Below are 20,539 nucleotides of genomic sequence, written 5' to 3' on the forward strand. Positions count from 1 at the left end.
CCACCAGCAACTTTCCACCCCTGACCTGTAGTCATGTTCTCCAGGTAACCGAAATATGGCCGGCGAACAATGCTGAACATGAGCTCCTCCTCTTTGCTGTCACTGTCCTGAGCCTTCAGCTCCCGAGATGAGAGAAAGATCCCATACCGTCCATCTACTAAAAGTTCTGCCTTCCAAAGAGGCAGCAGCTTCACGACCTTTGGAGGTGACGTATCTAAAGGCTTGATCTGAAATGATACACAACTTAAATTAAGTTATGCACCTCTAAACCCAAAAGTTGGGCGGCGTTAACGTGCTTTTACAGAAAAAGATATAATGTATATTTTTATACCCCATGTTGGATGGAAAAAAAGACTCTGCAAATTTAGGAGTATTTAACCTGACTAGTGTATGGTCAATTTTTGTATTGGGGTTTTGTAGAAGTAGTCTTTGTGTACCTCTTGCAGTTCAACCATGTACCCCAGAGGGTACATGTACCCTGATATAAGAAATACTCCAATGCTGCATTTATTCTACCTCTACCAGGGTCTGGTGGGGGGTAGAGCCTGTCCCAGCTGACATTGGGTGAGAGGCGGGGTTCCAGGGGTTGCCAGTCCATCACAGGGCCATCAGGGGCAATAAGGGGCTCAGTATTTTGTTCAAGGATACTTCGACATGGTCACCAGGGGAAGTGAGGACCGAATCAGAGACCCTTCGGTTGATAGACGGCCACTCTACCTTGGAGCCATGCCGCCCCTCAGCCCGACCCAAATACACAATTGTACAAATTATATTGGTTCCTCCAAGCTTACAACCTGTAACCACCAGGTAGAGTTATTGCTATGTTTTAAATTTAGCTTGTAGATGTCTTCAAGCCAGAACTCTCATCAAACAAATGAAGTTTGGAAAAGATCTGATCACGTGGAGTCCAGTTACAACACTTTCCTGGGCTTCCATATGGCAAACATGGCACAGGGAGAACATGCAGACTCACACAGAAAGATCCCGTGCTGGAGCCGGGGCATGAACCTGGAACCTTCCTGCTGTGAGGCCACAGTGCTGACCACTGCACCACCGTGCCGCCCCTGCTGTAATGCCATTTAACAAAAACAATAACCTATCACTAAGCACTATGGTGTTTCTGACCACATTTGAGATTAATTTGGTCTACCCACTGGAGGAGGACATCAAAATCTACATAAACATGTATTTTCCTTTTGCCACCAGGTGGCACTATGACTAATATGACCCAAAATTTGATGGGATCCTACTTGGCCAAGGCTCCGCCCCTCCACCAAGTTTGGTGTAAATTAGGCTGTGGGTAATTCTGCAGACGCACAAATGCAATCAAAAACACAACCTCCTTAAGACAATTCACCACTTACCTGAATAGTGAAAAACAGAGGTTCTGTATGTAGCCGCCCATCAAGCAGGACGCCACGGTTGGTGCTATCAGCAGCAGTGAAAGTGAAGCGGTCGATTTGTGACGGCCCTCCATCATGTTTGAAAACTACCTCGGAGTCCTGAATGTCTTTCTGGCTGAAGTTAGAACCTGCAGTCAGCGTGGTTCCTCTTAGTACCAGGCTGCCATACTGAGGAGGCTGCTGAAGAACGAAGGTCAGTGCACTGGTGGGAGTGTCAGGGTCTGACATGGCAAGAGAATCTGGATTCAGGATCATGGAAGATCCTCTGGGAACTGTCAGGCCACTGTTGGAGGATAAAGTTGGCAGGACACGATCCACCATTTCCACGGCAACCTCAAAACTTCCGTTTCGGCTCGTCTTACCATTACTGACAACAAACCTGCCAAAACAAAAAGGACAAAGGGATGAATCAGCGTGAGAAATCATCATAAAATAGGAACGCTACATAGAGCATACTTCATCGACAATGATGCAGGAATCCTATCCAGACACAGAACACTTGTGGCATTTAATATTTTTACTTTCCCCTTCCTCTTAGAAAAGATCAAAATCAAAGTGCTCCCCCTCACCAGAAGTAAGCCAAGTCCTTTCTGAAAATGCGGAAGAAAATGTTCCCGAGGCCCAGGTTTGGATGGAAGTTCTCATGTGACCTGGCTCTAAACTAAAAGGTGGTAAGAAATGTGTTTGACCTTCTCCTCGGGGTACTTCCTGATCACCTCCCTGTTGACGGTTGACTGCTAATGCTTGAATACTCTTCTTGGCTCTGTGACGCACCTCTGACCAGATCAGCCAAAAGCACAAGGCAAACTGTGCTTGAGCCAGTGCAGAGCAGTTGCTTATAAAACAACATGTGCGGATCATACTAAAAAGTCAAAATGCGAACTTAAACCAACCAATATTCCTGCCAGCTCAAACTCAAAGAAACAATGCGAATTTGTGAAATTCCTTGCATTTGCGTCTTGACAACAGCGGAAATGTTGTTTAAACTTGGGTGAGACGCTGGCATGGTATCGCTGTTGAACTTCTTCACGTCAATCTGATCCAAACTCCATTCAGAAACTAAGCATTTTAAAAGTTTTGTGCTTGTCCTTGTGGACGGACCCAACTGATTACCTCGTACAAATTGGTATCACGGATATGGGCGTTTAACAAAGACTCACTGAAAGCTTTCTCTGGGTGCGCTGGCTCTGTTGTCATGCACGTATGCCACAAGGTTCGCTGCTATATCCATCTGGCTAAACGTGGAGATGATCAGTCCAGGGTGTCTGATATACTCGATATGTCCATGAGCAGGTGGTTGGCTGATGGTATAAAGAAGCTCCTCTGGTTTGTCTGAGCCATCGGTGGCTAACAGCATGTCTGTGGTCAGGACCACACGGTCTCCCCGGCTCACGTTCACTGCCTTGACAAAGATGGCAATATTTCCTGCAAATCCCAGGAGCAGAATGTTTCAAAGTTAGAACTGGTAAAGGTACCAGGTCAGACTGATGTCAGACACGTAGGGCTGTACCCTTTTCTAGATCTTTGACCAAGATGTGGAAGTGCTGTGGTGGAGATCGATTCTTCCCGTCCATCAAGTAGAAGACAAAAAAGTCCTGAGGTGTAGAGCTGTGCAAGCCTGTGTGCACGTAGCGCAGGAGGTTCATGTCCACCATTTCCTGGGTGCAATTGCTGCTGGCTGTCAGGATCACCCAGTTGTCCCCTTGCTGAGACATGATAAAAAGCAGTTTGGGAATATCAAGGAAGACAAAAGCGGTAGAAACAGGTGGTCAGTTAGACCAAGATTCCCTATGCAAATTAAGGCTTTCCATGTCCCTTTGTGCACTTTTACTTTATTTTGTTAAAAACTAAATTGGGGGAATTTTTTTTCTTTCAATTTTGCCGTTTCAGTTAACCTTTTGCAAATGAGATACTTCAAAATACTTCAAAATGCATCAAAACAAATGGAATGAAAATATAAAATGTACAAATGGAAACCAGACAAAGAACTTTGACCTGTTTTGGAGTGAATTTGAAGAAATTCCTTCCAGCATTCCTGAGATATCATGTCAAGGAGTATGGGACAGATATTGTGTACATGGTAGGTGACAGTGAGCTTGACCTTTGACAACTACAATCTTTGAAAAAATTTGGAAAATTCCTCAAGGGGTTCCAGACATATTGCGTTAACCAGAATGGGATGAACAGACAACCCAAAATATGATGTCCCCTGTTACTGTGTTTATTTTTTTTAGCATAACATAGTTTAATTGTAGAATTTGTACACAGATGTTGAAATCTGGCAGCACGGTGGTGCAGTGTTCAGCACTGTCACCTCACAGCAAGAAGGTTCCGGGTTCGAGCCCCGGCTCCAGCACGGGATCTTTCTGTGTGGAGTCTCCATGTTCTCCCTGTTCCTGTGTGGGTTCTCTCTGGTACTCCAGCTTCCTCCCACAGTCCAAAGACATCAAGAGGGGACGGGGCTGATTGATACTCTAAATAAAGGGTCTCAAACTGATCCAGTAAAGGGCCGTGTGGCTGCAGGTTTTCATTCCAATCAAGCAAAAGCAACACCTGACTCGACTTAAATTAAATGAGCTGTGTCCACACAGGTGTTGCTTTTGCTTGGTTGGAATGAAAAGCTGCAGCCACACGGCCCTTTACTGGACCAGTTTGAGACCCCTGCTCTAAATTGACCATAGGTGTGGCTGTGAGTGTGAATGGTTGCCTGCCAATGTGTTGGCCCTAAGATGGACTGGTAACTTGTCCAGGGTGAACCCCGCCTCTCACCCGAAGGCTGGAATAGGCTCTAGCACCCCACCCCACCCCCCCGGCGACCCTTAACAAGATAAGCGGAAGAGAATGGATGGATGGATGGATGGATGGATGGATGGATAGTGAAATCCATTACTGTCTGTGACAGATGGGATCAATTGTATTGTATATGAAAGATATTTAAGTACAGGCTCGCAAGTAAAAATACAATTACTTTGATACATCTGGTTTACAGCTAAGAAGTTTTTCTCAAATATATTGGAATTTTTTGCCATTCTCAAACAGAAGGACTTTCATAGCAAATTTTTATCCAATTCATCAGCAATTGAATTGTTCCAGGTTGACCAAGTTGGCAGACTGACAGTGACATCTCTAAAGCAGACAAGCAGCTGGAAAGATGAAAAGCACCAACCTTGAGTTGCAGAAGTCCTTGCGTAGGAACACGCTCAAATATGTAGCTAAGCTGTGAAGAGGGTGTGTCATGGTCCTGGGCGTAGAGTGTAGCACTAGATATGAGCCTTATCTCACCTGGCTCCACCTCCAGACCACTGTTCCTGAAGGACAGAGAATAAAGACAAGCTTTACTGTCTGTCCTACAACTGTGATGACTCCATTTCAATAGGAACCATCATCTTAGTCAAACCTTATCACATGAGGCTCTTCGTCATTGATAGGTAGGACTCTAACCAGCACGCGTCGGTGCAGTTGGTGCCTGCCGTCACTCAACTGGATGGTAAAGCTGTCGTCCATATTCTCTGAGTCATCGTGCATGTACATTAGAGCGTCACCTGTAAGCCAGTAATGAAACACACAGGAAAACACATAGCATGATGTAATTCTGCTAGGGAATATAGGAATACACAGTTAGATAGAGCTGTTCCTCTCTGTCAGTCTGGCTACAGTGTTGAAAATTAACCTAAGCTTGTCCTTGTTTTCCTCTATCAATGCTAAGTACTGAACTACTCTAAGATTGCTGAGGGCCTTCCTATAAATTTTAAGGCTATTTTATCAAATTATATATGACTCTTCCACTTTGGAGGAACAGCAAATCCTTTAGAGTTAATACAGCTGCTTCAGTCTTTGGATTTCGGAATCGTACCACCAAGCTCGCTTAATTTTCTTTTTTTGGTACGGCTACTGAGTTGAGAGTGAACCCTGCAGCAGTACCAACAAAAAGATAAATTATGGAGGGTCAGGGTTCTCTGTCATCACAAGTGTGGCACTGAATTAAATAGCAGTGGGATCACTTCCTTCCTTAACCACCCAAGAAACCTTTGGCGTCTCAGTTCTCACAACCTACCTACACCAACCCCCTTGTCTTTCAGCAGGCATCACAGTGGCATGGTAGTTCGCAATGTGGCCACAGGAAGAAGATCTTGGACACAGACCAAATCATTCTGGTCCTTTTCGTGTGGAGTTTGCGTGTTCTCTCCATTAAAGCCTATCATCACCTCACTATTGATCCCTTTCTCCAAACATCACCCTTTTCACAACCTTACGCCATTCAATTGTTCAACCTTCGCTAATCTAAAAAAACAAAACAAACGAAAAAACTTGATGCCGAACCGCCGGGATGGTCTTTCTTAGTAAATATGGGTTGTCCAACATGTCGGGGATATGCCTGACAACCAACTGGTTGAAGGCAGCAAGTGATAAGTTTATTTTGGCCATTGCTGATCATAGACAGAAAAGCAGAACGAATTTTCTTGCGATCACAAAACCGTACAGCTCTACTCTTTTCCAGAAAACAAGGCAAAAATTAATAGGTAATCTTGGCGCAAACTAACTGAATAAGGTGAGCTGACAATTAAGGGGATATCCCGTTTGGTTAAACACAATGAATTCATAAGAGAGTCCTAATTAGCAATCTGGTACCATTTGTAAGATCATCCATGGTGAAGTCGACCACGGTGGACAGTTGTCTGGCATCCTGGCGCTTGGACACCTTCTTGGAGCTGCTATGGTGAATGATGCTGCCATGCTGAGGGGGCTTCACCACGCTGAAGAGCAGTATGTTCTGGGGAACGTCCAGATCCATAGCGTGTAATACAGACGAGTCCAGTTTCTTCATGTCTCCTTCATGGACCTAAAAGAAAACCCGTCAATACACAGTACGATCATGTTTTGTCTGGAATATTTGGAAGTCAGCAGATTAAAAAAACAAAAAAACTTACTGTGATATTTCGAGCTACAAACTCTGGGATTTCATCATTTGTTGGGTTGATTATAATGAAGAAAGGTACATTGTTGGAGCTGTGTTTGCTGTCAGAGACACAGAGCATCATCTGATCAGCTGTGGGCTCCATCCTCTCATGTCGGGACTGGACATAGTTCACATGACCGTCAAGGATGTCTTTGTATGAAAACGAGGCTGGAAAAAGGAGGCCAGGAAGAATATGATGCGATGGTCTACTTTCCGATTATATAACCCATCACAAATCATACCTATGCTCACGCCCGTGTTGCTCTTCTCAAAGCCAGGACTGGGCAAGACATTTTCAATGTAGCCAAACTGAGGTGGCGTGATCAGACTGACCACCAACTCATCCAAGACTGTGTCCGCATCAGACACCTTCAAATGAGACGCGGATACCCGGGCAGTCCCACCTTCATCCACCACAAAGATGTCTCCTGCAAACCAACAGGCCATGTCAATCTGAAACACATTTACACTAACAGTATGCTACCTAGATTAGTCCAAATGAAAGAATCTTCACATTTTTGTACAATGTTATGATGTTGAGGTAGACCGTTGTTCCTGTACAATGAAATAGAACCTGTGGTAACCTGAAAAAAACCAAATATAGACTATACAAAATTAAGTTTTCTCATTCATCGTTGCTGGGCCTCTCTGCATGTGTGCATGTGGATGAGGAGAATGGCTGCCTACGCAGAGATTTTTTAGTCTCCATCTATCCATTCATCCATCCATCCATCCATCCATCCATCCATCCGTTTATCCTGTTGAGGGTCGCGGGGGGGGGGGGGGGGGGGCTGGAGCCTATCCCAATAGCTTTTGGGCGAGAGGCGGGGTTCACCCTGGATGGATCCCCAGTCCATCGGAGGGCCAACATATAGAGACAGACAACCATTCACACTCACAGTCACACCTACGGTCAATTTAGAGTATCAATCAGCCTCTTACAGTTTACTGTTTAATCGTTAAATGTTCCCCTCTCCACAAGCAAGACACTAAAAATGGCATGTAGAAATGTGTCGTGCACCTGTCATTATTGAGGGCGGTTGGCTGTTGACAGGAAACACTGTGATCTGAAGGTCATACAGGGGCAGATTGTCTCTGGCTGTGGTAGGATGTTCTCCACCGCAGCACTGAGAAGTGTTTTCTGTTCCTCCGTCGGAAATCACGAAGGTGACAGTGTCGTGGCGAGGAGTGAGTCCCACCTCCATTCCTGAAAGCACAACCACAAAAATAGCGCAGCCCCTGTATTAGATTTTACTTCATTATATGAATTCACCTATAAAAGATATTTTAAATTAAATGTCCAGCTGCTTTAAAAAAAAAAAAAATCGCGTGAAATCCGAGTGGTTGAGCTCAACAAAATAATCCTAAATTACTCCAGAAAAAAGACAGTATTGCTTTGGAAATGCTTTTTTGAGCTCTGGATGCCAAATAAACTGTGAAGTTGATGGCTGCAACCACATTAAAAAACAAATGAGCGTATCAAATAGCAGGAATGTTACATCAGTATGCATACGCTATTTAACCACTTAACAGTTAATCTGCCCGGTAACTGATAAAAATGCCTTTCAGCTTTTGGTACAACATCAGTGGTAAACAAAACAAGTGTACTGATGGTTACTTGCCAAATAAATCATATAAATGTCATATCACCTGTATGTTTGTAGCTGATCATCCCCGCAGTGATGTCTGCCTGAATGAACCGATCAACGATTTCACCACTCCTTAGCACCACACCGTGGTACGGCTGGCGGGCAATCAGGAAGGCCAGACTGTTGTTGTCGCTGTCCGCATCCGTGGCGTAGATGTACTCAGCTGAAATGACTACTTCCTGTCCTTCGGCACAGTTGAGAACCGGCTTTAAACCAGCAAGAAGCACTGGGATCTCATCATTGACGGGCAACACCTGCATATACCATAAGAAAATAGTGTGTAAAGTCCTTCTTGTCTATGACATAAATCCTGTGGTGTGTTATTTTCTCACATTGACTGTCAGAACAAAGCTGACAGAGTTGGTGCCGTCTGTTGCTATGAATTCCATGTTGTCCTCCACAGTCTCAGAACTGTCATGATTGTACCTGCAAAATGACACACTTGATGAACTTCAGGTTGCCAGTGAAACCAAACCAGCTGTACAATATAGATATACACACTACTAGTCCAAAGTTTAGACACACCTTCTCATTCAAAGATTTTTCTTTATTTTCATGACTTTTTACAACGTAGGTTCCCACTGAAGGCATCAGTACTATGAAGGAACACATATGGAATTATGTAGTAATCAAGAAAGTGTAAAATTACTCCAAACATGTTTTCTATTTCAGATTCTCCAAAATAGCCACCCTTTGCTTTGATTCCCGCTCTGCTCACTCTTGGCGTTCTCTTGATGAGCGTCATGAGGTCGTCACCTGAAATGGTTCTCCAACAGTCTTGAAGGAGTTCCCAGAGATGCTGAGCACTTGTTGGTTCTTTTGCCTTCACACTGCAGTCCATCTCATCCCAAACATCTAGACTGGGTTGAGGTCAGGTGACCGTGGAGGCCAGGTCATCAGGCGCAGCCCTCCATCACTCTCCTTCTAGGTCAAACAGCCCTCACACTGACTGGAGGTGTGTTTGAGGTCACTGTACTGGTTGAAAAATCAATGATGCTCCAACTAAACGTAAACCGGATGGGATGGCGTGTCGCTGCAGGACGCTGTGGTAGCCATGCTGGTTCAGTTTGCCTTCAACTTTGAATAAATGCCCAACAGTGTCACCGGCAAAGCCCCCCCCCCCCCCCCCCATCACACCTCCTCCTCCATGTTTCACGGCGGGAACCATGCATGTAGAGACCATCCGTTCCCCTTTTCTGTCTCACAAAGACACGATAGGTGGAACCAAAGATCTAATTTGGTCTCAGCAGATCAAAGCACAGACTTCCACTGGTCTGCTGTCCATTCCTTGTGTTTCTTGGCCCAAACAAATCTCTGCTTGTTGCTTTTCCTCAGGAGAGGTTTCTTAGCAGCCTTTCGACCATCAAGGCCTGATTGGCGCCGTCTCCTCTGAACAGTTGACGTAGAGACGTGTCTGCTACTAGAACTCTGTGTGGCATTAATCTGAGCTCTAACCTGAGGTGCTGTTGACTTGTGATTTCTGAGGCTGGCGACTCAGATGAACCCATCCTCAGCAGCAGAGGAGACTCTTGGTCTTTCTCTCCTGGGGGGTCCTCATGTGAACCAGTTTCATCGTAGCGCTTGATGGTTTTTGCAACTGCACTTGAGGACACATTCAAAGTTTTGGCAATTTTCCGGACTGACTGACCTTCAGGTCTTAAAGTCATGATGGACTGTCGTTTATGTACAATTTAGAAAGTAGTGCAACTAAAGAAAATACCTCAAATGAGAAGGTGTGTCTAATCTTTTGACTGGTGTTTATATATTCATACACAAAGACAAATATAATAAATAAAGCTTGTTTCAGGACAAGAATGAACTTCTGGCTTTCAAGCACTGAAGGAGAGGCTGGAGCGATGAGGAGCTGGCATGCTTTCCACTTGACAGGCACACACCAGTGGTCTGTTTCTCCTTGCTGGCGGTGTTTAGTTTGGCCCAGCCAGTGGTTAGCTTGTGTTAACTGCCGCTGAGTCTGGGAGGAGGGGCCCAGTCAGAGGGGATGTTATGTTTACAAGCTGCAATAAACCATGCTACTGACTCTTAAGTTTAATGGCTGGTGCTGAAGATATCAGGAAAATGTGAGAATGTTTTCAAATGCTTATTCTTCTTTTCCAACTGAGTCCGCTCTAAAACACAGCTGTGGCTGATTTCTGCTGGATGTATTTTTTCCAAATCTCTGACAATAACAAGTTTTCCCATTTTAATGACTCCAAGTGACTATCAGTTATTACATTTTTGGGTTTGTCCATCCATCTATCCATCCCACTTTTCACTCATCTCTGGAACACTTTGAGATACGTTTTGCAAATTTGACTGAAATGTCCACTGGTATTCAAGATGACCTGGAAACATTTTGGTGGTCAAAGGTCACACATCCCAGACATATACCACTGTTGTGCTGTATTTATAGTTCTTTATTGTAGGGGTGTTTTTACTTTTGGGTCATCGTAGAGTTAAGTAAGTTATGACGCTTGGGGCTATTTCCAGATCTCCATTATTACCTTCACCAAAGGTGGTAACAGATTCCAGATTATGTAAAATCTCTGAGGCTGATTTTCACCAAACATTGCAAAGGGGTGTAACATGGGTCCAGGAACAAAAATAATACATTGTCTTGGGCATTTCTGTTAATGATGTTGATGGATATTCTCAGTAAATCAGGTCATGGTAACTCTATGCCGTAGGCAACTGGACTGACCGACACAAGACCAGTTGGCATTGCTCTTTCCATTTCTCTCCTTCATCTCCATCCCTCTCTTTCCATCTGTGTCTCTGTCTTCCTCCATTATCTGACTTTGTCTCTGTCCCGCTCTCCTGCTCTCTTTCCCCCCAACCAGTCAAATCAGACGTCCGTTCCCGCCTGTTAAAAGGGAAGGTTTTCGTTGCCGCTGTAGCGAGGGTGCTTACTGATGGAGAATTGTTGGGTGTAAATTCATTGACGGAGTGTGGTACTGGACCTGCTCTACTTGTAAAGTGTCATGAGAGAACTTTGGTTGTGATTTGGCGCAATACAAATAAAATTGGGCAGCACGGTGGTGCAGTGGTTAACACTGTCGCCTCACAGCAAGGGGGTTTGAGGGGGTTGGAGCCCCGGCTTGAGCACGGGATCTTTCTGTGTGGAGTCCAAAGACATCAAGTGGGGACAAGGCTGATTGTACTCTAAATTGACCGTAGGCGTGGCCGTGAGTGTGAATGGATGTCTGTCTCTATGTGTTGGCCCTGTGATGGACTGGTGACCTGTCCAGGGTGAACCCCACCTCTCACCCGAAAGCGCTGGGATAGGCTCCACCACCCCCCCGCAACCCTTAACTGGATAAGCAGAAGAAAATGGATGAATGGATGGACAAATAAAATTGACTTGACTTGACTTGCCAGCAACATGTCTCTTAGCATCTGTTAAACATGGCGAACATTTACATTTTTCAGAGGGCTTGTCTGAGTTAAGGTTTGTGCTCTCTAGTGCCCTCTATTAAAAGATGTTACCAATTGTGATGCAGTAATAGTGAGGATGTCTAACCTCAGTTTATTACTCTCCAGGTCATGCAGATTGAAAGGCTGGCCTGGTTTTAATGGTGAACCGTCCAGCTGCAAGGTGCCATGTTTTGGTTCCCTGCGAAGCTCCAACCGTAAGGCTTCCTCCATGGAGTCCACATCTGACAGAAGCAAGTGATCTGGGCTGAGCCAGCACTCCCCTCCCTCATCTACGGTCAGAGGCTTGGTGATGACCTGAAACAACCATGTTCATCTCCCTGAATTACTTTTATTTTCATTGATGTAAAATTTGGCAGCATGTTGGGTGGCTGTTGTCGTACCTGTGGTGGCTGGTTGTCCACAGGAACTACAGTGACATTGAAACAGATCCCTGTGACTGTTTTGCCAAGGTGGGTTGTTACAGAGAGCACAAACTGGACATGCTGGGGATACGGACCGATGTCCACGATGGGAGGCATGTATGCTACTTTCATGAAGTTCACTGCATGCTGAAAAGGAGCGCAGAGGAAAATATTTAGGAGCTCCTTTTTTTTTGTGTAGAAGTATACATACATGCATTTTCTCTGTCACGTTTTTATTTCATTTGTCGACTCCTCAAGTTGTTGATTTGAATGTTTCGGGTACTCCCCATATGTGGCCATATCCGCCAACTTTTGTGATGGTTGGCCCAATGAACTGAGCCATTCGTAAGCAAATTGTTAATATGTTGAAAACTACATATGACATCAAAAGAGTTCGTGCAAATTTGGATGAAGTCCACCTGGCCAAGAGTAGTCATACTGCAGTAACGATTTGCACTCTATTTCTAATTATCAGGCAAGGTTTCATGTCTGTAGCTTGTTGAAGCTCACTGCAATTTGGGTAAAAACTGGTAGAAAACCAATAAGTTACGCCCCTCGTAAGAAGTACCTGTGTGAAGAGCCTCAGCACCGGTGCACTGGAGTCTTTGGTGAATTTGGGAATACTGTCCACCAGGAACAACCTCCCTGCATCTGCTCCGCTGCTCATCAATATAACAACACACAGTTCAGACAGAGAGATTCTCCATGTTTGGAGTCCAGTGTGTTCGAGCCTGATGACGAAGACATACTAACCTGTGAGGGCCGGTGTAGAAAGGTGGTGTGGTAACTGTGTAGGTGAGCTCGCTGTCAGGTGACTCCTGGTCTGCAAAGTGAAGGTGCTGTCTTGTTATATGGACCACTTCCGTCTCTTTGATCACAAGACAGCGGCTGGCACCAGGAACCTCTTTTGGCGGTTGGTCGGGTACAGGCTGGATATGCACCATCACCACCTGCAGGACCAAGACGTCACCACCGAGTCAGATATCAGTTTTCCATCTCAAAAATAACTTTATTGACGCAGGTTTTCTATCAGCAGGCTGTTTTAATGAGCAAAGATCAAGCTGAGATCCAGGAGTGGAGTGGATCTTAACGTGATACTTCATCCAAAAGATGTATTTTGACTATCAAGTACTCACAAATAGGAGTCTTGATGTTTTTTTTCCCTCCTACAGCCATTCTTGGTGACTCTAGAAGGCAGATGGAGCCAGCCAGGTATATTTAGCTTGTAGCTAATGGCAACTAACAGCAAAACTGTCCAAGAATGCCCATTTACACACTCTCAATCGCATTTGTATGATACATGTAGCAAGCTACTGAGCCCCTAATTGCTCCTGATGGCCCTGCGACAAACTGGCAATCCGTCCAGGGTGAATCCCGCCTCTCGCCCAATGTCAGCTGGGATAGCTGCCCCCCCCCCCCCAACCTTTAACAGAAAAGCAATGTAGAAAATGAATGGATGGATGGAGATTTCATCTACAGCCATTATCAGACCTACATTTTTATTTGTCAGGACTAGAAACAGTACATGATGAACAAACAATTCCTATCAGTCTCAGGTGTGTTAAATATCAATTAGACAGCACTAGCAATGCGGTTAACTTTCACATTGTTAAACGCAATAGGTTAGAGGTTTTACTGTTACCCACTTGAGGCTCAGACAAGTTCGGGGGGTCATGGAAATCCGAGAGCACCAGTTCGAAGGAGTCATCAAACACCTCGTGTCCTTGGTGTCGATAATAAACCCTGGACTGGAAAAGGTCCCTCTGTAGGAAGTGGCTGACAGGGTAACCTGGTAACAGAACAGAAACATGAGACGCTATCACGGCTACGAATGTATCATGCGAGTGCTTTGTGACGCTGCAATAAATGATGAAAAGTTTAGTGTTCGATTCCTTGTAACAATTTCAACTCCTGCATATTGCAACGATGGAGCAAATTACCCAGCAGGAAGCACTAGCGTGTTGCATAAGTCATGTATGTGCTGTGCATGTTCCTGCAGACCTATCAGCCCTGGCCCTGGGATCTTGATGACCTCCCCTGCCTGTGGCGGTCTGGTAATATTAAAAAGGATGTAGTCATCACTGGAGTCCACATCTGATGCCTGAAGGGTGGAGCCTCTCAGCAGTGCCGTCTGGCCCTCAGACACCTCCAGCAGCATGTTGGTGATGAGGAATGGAGGGCTGTCATCTTTTGGCAGGACTTTAATGGGGAACTTGTGTCTGGTCTGATGGGTGCCATCGGTGATGCGGAAGATGATGAAATCTTTGGTGGAGTCGCTGTCGTCATGGTGATAGCGAACGACACCGGCTCTGATGTCACTGACAGTGAACATGAACGCCTTCCCACCTGGAGTTTACACACACAGCACAAGTATGAACTCTTTATTGATGAATAACTGACGCGCATGAGACGACAGAGCTCACCAGCATTAGCTTCTGGTTTTCTATTCAACACTTCAACACATTTGTTTAACCCTTTGACTCCCGTAGAGGTTTTCTGCTTGAGTGAAATTTTTTACTGGGAGTAGGTCCTCCCTGAAGGCAATACGATGTCTGGTGATGATGTCTGATGTTTCAGTCTGGGATGCAGACACCCTCTCTACCTTTAAGAGCAGACTTAAGACCTTCTTTTTTGATCAGGCTTATAGTTGGGCTGCTTAGGCTGGCCCTTAGATATGCTGCTAAAGGCTTAGACTGCTGGGGGATCTCCCATGGTGCACTGGGCTTCTCTCTCCTCCTCTCTGTCCTCCTATGTGTCATACATGAATCATACTCATTCTTATTACTAACTCATCTTCTTCTCCGGAGCCTTCAGCCTCCCCTCATCCCAGATCTCGGGTGCTGCTGGAGGAGGCTGCAGACCTGAAGAGGCTCAAGCTGCCACCCGTAGCTCCACCTGCTCACGTCCCCGTCTGTCCATCAGTCTCTCTCCTTTCTCTCCCTCTTTATCTCTGTTCCTCTCTTTCCTTCTACATATCTGTCTTCCTCCATTATCTGTCTTCGTCTCTGCCTCTGCTCTCCTGCTCTCTTTCCCTCCAACCGGTCAAAGCAGATGTCCGTCCCCACTGATCCTGGATCTGCTCCACGTTCCCGCCTGTTAAAAGGAAGGTTTTGGTCGCCGCTGTTGCAGGATGTGCTTGCTGATGGAGAACTGTTGGGTGGAGGTTCATTGAAGGAGTGTGGGACTGGACCTGCTCTACTAGTAAAGAGCCATGAGAGAACTTTGGTTGTGATTTGGCGCTGCACATATAAAACTGGCTCGACTTGACTTGGCACCTCTATAGAAACACCACAGTCATGGCAGGACGTAGGACGACTTTAAACGAGGCTGTCATGCTGTTTAACAATACGTAGCCATAAATAATAAGAGAAAATGAAAAAAAAAAAACATTAAAAAATTTTAAACTATTTGTTTTTAGAAAACTGGGAAAACAACTGGAACTTGAACGTTTCTCCAAGTACTCAGTCTTACCTATGATTCGATCACAGTTTAAGTTCTAGGATCTAGTTTTTCGCTGTTCTTTTTTTTGGGGGGGGGGGGATTCAAATGAAACATGCACAATAAAGGGATTTTGAAGAAATAATATAATTTTAAGCTTCATCTGGTTATTTTTCCTGACAGAAGAATATGTCACACTCATTCAAAGATGGTCAGAGAGTTGAAAGTTTCATGATCCTTTTCAGAATATGAGAAGGACAAGCAGAGAACCAGCACTAAGGCTTGCTCCTCATCTTGAAGAAAGAGGTAACAGAACATAATTCATCATGTCATTATTTCAGCACCGTGATCCACTTATTGCTCTTAAATTGAAATTCAAATCGGCAGTCTTCCAGATGCAATAATGCTTAATACCTCTGACGGTCAGGCGTCCGTGCTGGAGACCATCCACAGTGATGATTCGCACGGCCTTCATGTTGTTGTTATCCACAATCTGGAGCTGCTCCCATGTTATAGGACGAGATTGACCCTCTAACAGGCTGAGACCTACGACACAAACAAACACTCTTAGCACATCATACCAGGATACTCTATCAGACCCACTCATACAAGGACGAGCTGAAGAGTTCTGATGTCTGTGTTCTGAGAATTTATTAAGGGGGCAGCTCAAACACCAAACTCTAAAACAGTACAAGGCTTGCAGGAAATGTGTTTTAAATTCAGTTAAATTCAAAATCAAATATTTCCAAAAGAGAAATCCGCCCCACCTCAAAAATATCAATTCGAGCGTTATAGTTGTGTGTTTGCAGCTTAACAGAGCGCACATACCCATGTTCCAGGACACTCTGGGAGCGTCGGTGTCTGCGTTCCGTACAGATAAATGAACAGTCATTGGAGGACTCTTGTCAAAGAACAAATCATGAACCTCCAGTTCCACCTGTAGGGAAATATTACACAGACTGAGACACCTCTGATACATCACCAAAGTGATGTTTCATAATGAATAATGCAATGAAATGTGACCTCATAATTCCTGCGCTGGGTGTGAGAGGAGTTAGGGGGTTGATAGCCAATGAGCATATCATTGAGATCCAGCCAAGTGAAGGAGGAAATTGGACGAGTGTGGTCCAACAGATGAGTGATGAAGCCCTCCGTGGGGGGTTTGGTGATGTTAAAGACAAGCAGCTGTTTGGGAGTTTCTTCATCCTCACCGTCTAGCGTGGCAGTGGAGAGCACCGTTAGGATGAACTGGTCCACTTCCAGGATAAACATGGACAAGAAGGAGGGCTTGGGAGGCTGGTTGGGCATTGCTCCAATAATTCGCACTGGAATCCATGCCTGTTCAGACTACACAGCAACAGAATATATATTTAATATTTTTATGCAGCGTCCTCCATTTTTGAAGGACAGTATAATTTCTTATCTTTTTGTCTTTTATGGAGTATATTCGGTGATATATATTAAAAACAAAGACATATTGTGAACCAAACAGCAACATGAGCGTTAACTTTCCAGAAACAATTCACTGAATAAGAGGTAAAGACCCCAGGTGAGGTCTGTCCACACTCTGTCATGCCTCTAGACAAATGAAATTTGTTTCTCATATCAAATATTTTTGGCTGCACGGTGGTGCAGTGGTCAGCACTGTCGCCTCAGAGAAGAAGTTTCCGGGTTCAAGTCCCGGCTCCAGCATGGATCTTTCTGTGTGAGTCTCCATGTTCTCCCTGTTCCTGTGTGGGTTCTCTCTGGTACTCCAGCTTCCTCCCACAGTCCAAAGACATCAAGAGGGGACGAGGCTGATTGATACTCTAAATTGACTGTAGGTGTGACTGTGAGTGTGAATGGTTGTCTGTCTCTATGTGTTGGTCCTGTGATGGACTGGTGACCTGTCCAGGGTGAACTCCACCTCTCGCCCGTAGCCGGTGGGATAGGCTCCACCCCCCCCCCCCCGCAACCCTTAACAGGAATAAGCGGAAGACAATGGATGGATCAAATATTTTTCTGCCCCTAATGTTGATTTAATGGATTTGTTGTGTCAAGACAATCAGGGCGGTCTCACCCCTATTTGTCAAAGACGGACGTTTTGGTGAACTCCCCCTGATGTCCACAGCTGACGTTGAGGGCACCCCCTCTGCGTCGCTCCACAGCGTAGAGGGCAGTCCGATAGATTTGAATGCAAATCCCTCATCTTTGGATTTTGACAAAAGGGGTATAGTCATCCAGGTAACACTGTGTTGTTGCTATTCCCTAACCCTAACCCTCACCCTGACCCTGACCACACAAAGAATATGAGATAAGCTAGAAAATCGGAGTAGACAGAATAAAGAATTGTAGAGGGAGATCCCTCAACGTCGGCTGCGGACGTCAGGGAGGAGTCAGGGATGAGTTGACCGAACGTTGGTCTTTGATGAATAGGGGTGAGACTACGTTAAGACAATCAACCTATGTATAGGGCATGGGTTGCTATCACAACAATGTACAAATCAAGCATAAAGCACCAAACATTCACTCTGCAGTCAAAGGTATGGTGCCATCTACAAAATAGGGGGTGGACGGAACATATTATCTGAGTCTTGGCCAAGACAGAAATTTGAAGTGTAGAATAACAAGTTGCAAAGAAGGAAAGGGACATTGACATCCTATTTGAGATGAGAGACACCCGCTTGTAATTCCCTTTCAAAGCAACTCTACCTGCTGAGAGTCTAACATCAAGAGAATCCCGGCATCTCCGCTTCCAAAACACATCCCGATTAATAAAACAGGAAATACGCTAACACACTCATGTAATGTGCTGGCTTCCCATTCACTGATGGAGATCGCACAGTGTCAACCTTGCACGGGTAAGCACCCTCTTGAGGGCAGTGGGACTACATTTGTGGTGTGGGGCCAGGTCCAAATATTCACCGCAACCTGGGGGAAGGCAATAACTCACCAATTCAAAGACCAAGTGGCTGAGCTACAAAAGACAGGCAAGCAGGAACGATCCTTTGGTTTCTTATTTGGCTATGACTCCTTATTGGATGGAGGGTGAACCATCAGTGAAGCGATACCGATGTAAAAAAATTGAATTACTACAGTACAGTTGCAAGTATGAGTGCACTATGTTAAAACCATGACAGGTATCTTGTCAGAGAGCGTAGGTGATAGTGGCCAAAGGAATGCAAAGACATTGAAATGAGCCGTAGCCACATTGCCTTGTATATGCTGCCACTCCTTGTGTCTTTGAGGTCCAGTCTGATGGTGATGTAGTCTACATCTGGAGACGGAGGGCTTCTGTGCTGATACCTCATACCAGTCCTCAGGAAGTCATCGCAGGAAATTGTGGTGAACTTGATGAGCTTCAAACCACTCAGGCAATCCTCCGATTTACACATCGCTCTGGCTTTATTGTCTGAATAACGACATAATCATATTACATATAAATAATCTTACACTCCAGCGGTTACATGCTCTCCGTGCTATTTTAGGATCATTATTTTTTCACTATTTCAGATAAAATGGAAATGGAATGTTAATTTTTACACATTTTTATGCATGACACAAATTTATGAATTTCTAATTCCAATCCAATAGATCATTTCTCAGATTTTCGGTAAGCTTTTGATTCTTTCCTGCAATTTCTACTCTTAAACATCAACTCATTTAAAATTCAAATACTTACATGGTATCTTGACAGTTTGTTAAATAGCAGATCTTACAAAGGGGCGGCATGGTGGTGCAGTGGTCAGCACTGTGGCCTCACAGCAAGAAGGTTCCAGGTTCGAGTCCCGGCTCCAGCATGGATGTTTCTGTGTGGAGTCTCCATGTTCTCCCTGTTCCTGTGTGGGTTCTCTCTGGTACTCCAGCTTCCTCCCACAGTCCAAAGACATCAAGAGGGGACGAGGCTGATTGATACTCTAAATTGACCGTAGGTGTGACTGTGAGTGTGAATGGTTGTTTGTCTCTATTTGTTGGCCCTGCGACCCTTAATGGGAATAAGCGGAAGAAAATGGATGGATTTTACAAACTTATGAAGTCATTGGTTAAACTGTCTTCTACAAAAAAATTCAATCTAGTTTTATGTTTGCATCAATCAATCCATCCATCCACGGTGGGGGTGGGGGGGGGGGGTGGGGGGGTGGAGCCTGTCCCTGCAGCCTCCGGGCGAGAGGCGGGGTTCACCCTGGACAGGTCGCCAGTCCATCACAGGGCCATCACATAGAGACAGACAACCATTCACACTCACAGTCACACCTACGGTCAATTTAGAGTATCAATCAGCCTCGTCCCCTCTTGATGTCTTTGGACTGTGGGAGGAAGCTGGAGTACCAGAGAGAACCCACACAGGAACAGGGAGAACATGGAGACCCCACACAGAAAGATCCTGTGCTGGAGCCGGGGCTTGAACCCGGAACCTTCTTGCTGTGAGGCCACAGTGCTAACCACTGCACCACCGTGCCGCCTGTCTGCACTTAATTAAACACAATTTAATCAGTCGTACTGCCACATCCAGCTGTTTTCACTCCCAAGTCGACAAACGTGGGAGCTCCCTTGTCAGTATGATGTTCTCACTATTACCCGTTTCAGTTCCGGGAGTGTGTCGCCTTCATAATAAATCAGCCCTGACGAATAATTTTTTTATTGCCAATTTTATTATTTTATTTTGGCATTTAGCTCTTCGCGCATGAACGAACAAACGATGGAGCTTTTTCCACTCCCTGCTGTTAGACACACACTCGGTTACCTAGCTGCTGGCGTAAGTGAATGAAGCTCTCTGGTTCATCCCCTCGCTTGGTGGCTTTCTCCAGCTCTCCGGTGACCAGCTGACCTTGTGCTGGCAGGTGGGTTTCATGGCTACTGAGACGAATGCTACACTCCAAGCTCGTCCTCCGCTCGTAGGAGAAGGACACCACATTACCATCCACAGCATTAGAGAGGCCGTAGAATTCAGGAACCTCCAGGGATTTAGGCCCAAGCTTTATGATGCTACAGTCGGGTTCCATGATGTCCACATGGAGGGAGAACACCTCCATGTACGTCTCAGTCTCTGTAAACCTGGTGGTGAAGAAACACAAGATCAGGGGGGAACCGTTCCAGTAACAGCCAGAGAGAGTACTTGTATTTCCCAGATTTACCTGTAAAGTCGAAGTTTAACGGTATCTTCCTTTAACAGTGGACAGCCATTATGGATATACTTCACCTCATCAGCCTGATAGCGACAGTCAAATACCTGCAAAAGTAGAGCAAATGTCTCATTTATTAGGCGAATCAGGATTGCAG

General features: G+C 45.2%; 1 protein-coding gene across 5 annotated transcripts in view; it reads right to left on the minus strand.

Moving 5' to 3' along the window:
• frem1a (Fras1 related extracellular matrix 1a) overlaps window positions 1-20,539 on the minus strand; it is a 36,528-nt gene that overhangs the window by 9,552 nt on the left and 6,437 nt on the right. For all 5 annotated transcript variants that reach the window (XM_086197643.1, XM_086197641.1, XM_086197642.1 and 2 more), the window contains exons 3-26: window positions 20,395-20,489; window positions 20,004-20,314; window positions 18,475-18,671; window positions 16,304-16,627; window positions 16,109-16,217; window positions 15,695-15,826; window positions 13,844-14,188; window positions 13,489-13,631; window positions 12,596-12,792; window positions 12,411-12,501; window positions 11,822-11,989; window positions 11,527-11,735; window positions 8,342-8,435; window positions 8,011-8,263; window positions 7,382-7,567; window positions 6,603-6,788; window positions 6,332-6,528; window positions 6,033-6,243; window positions 4,801-4,945; window positions 4,570-4,711; window positions 2,914-3,109; window positions 2,564-2,828; window positions 1,365-1,782; window positions 26-227 (exon numbers count right to left, since the gene is read on the minus strand). In XM_086197643.1, coding sequence (XP_086053769.1) covers window positions 26-227; window positions 1,365-1,782; window positions 2,564-2,828; window positions 2,914-3,109; window positions 4,570-4,711; window positions 4,801-4,945; window positions 6,033-6,243; window positions 6,332-6,528; window positions 6,603-6,788; window positions 7,382-7,567; window positions 8,011-8,263; window positions 8,342-8,435; window positions 11,527-11,735; window positions 11,822-11,989; window positions 12,411-12,501; window positions 12,596-12,792; window positions 13,489-13,631; window positions 13,844-14,188; window positions 15,695-15,826; window positions 16,109-16,217; window positions 16,304-16,627; window positions 18,475-18,671; window positions 20,004-20,314; window positions 20,395-20,489 — 4,816 coding nt within the window. The remainder of the gene's footprint in view (window positions 1-25; window positions 228-1,364; window positions 1,783-2,563; window positions 2,829-2,913; window positions 3,110-4,569; window positions 4,712-4,800; window positions 4,946-6,032; window positions 6,244-6,331; window positions 6,529-6,602; window positions 6,789-7,381; window positions 7,568-8,010; window positions 8,264-8,341; window positions 8,436-11,526; window positions 11,736-11,821; window positions 11,990-12,410; window positions 12,502-12,595; window positions 12,793-13,488; window positions 13,632-13,843; window positions 14,189-15,694; window positions 15,827-16,108; window positions 16,218-16,303; window positions 16,628-18,474; window positions 18,672-20,003; window positions 20,315-20,394; window positions 20,490-20,539) is intronic.

Source organism: Aulostomus chinensis, chromosome 24 (genome assembly GCF_037954235.1).
Source record: "Aulostomus chinensis isolate RoL2024-O1b breed Wild chromosome 24, RoL_Achi_v1.0, whole genome shotgun sequence".
Lineage (NCBI taxonomy): Eukaryota > Metazoa > Chordata > Actinopteri > Syngnathiformes > Aulostomidae > Aulostomus > Aulostomus chinensis.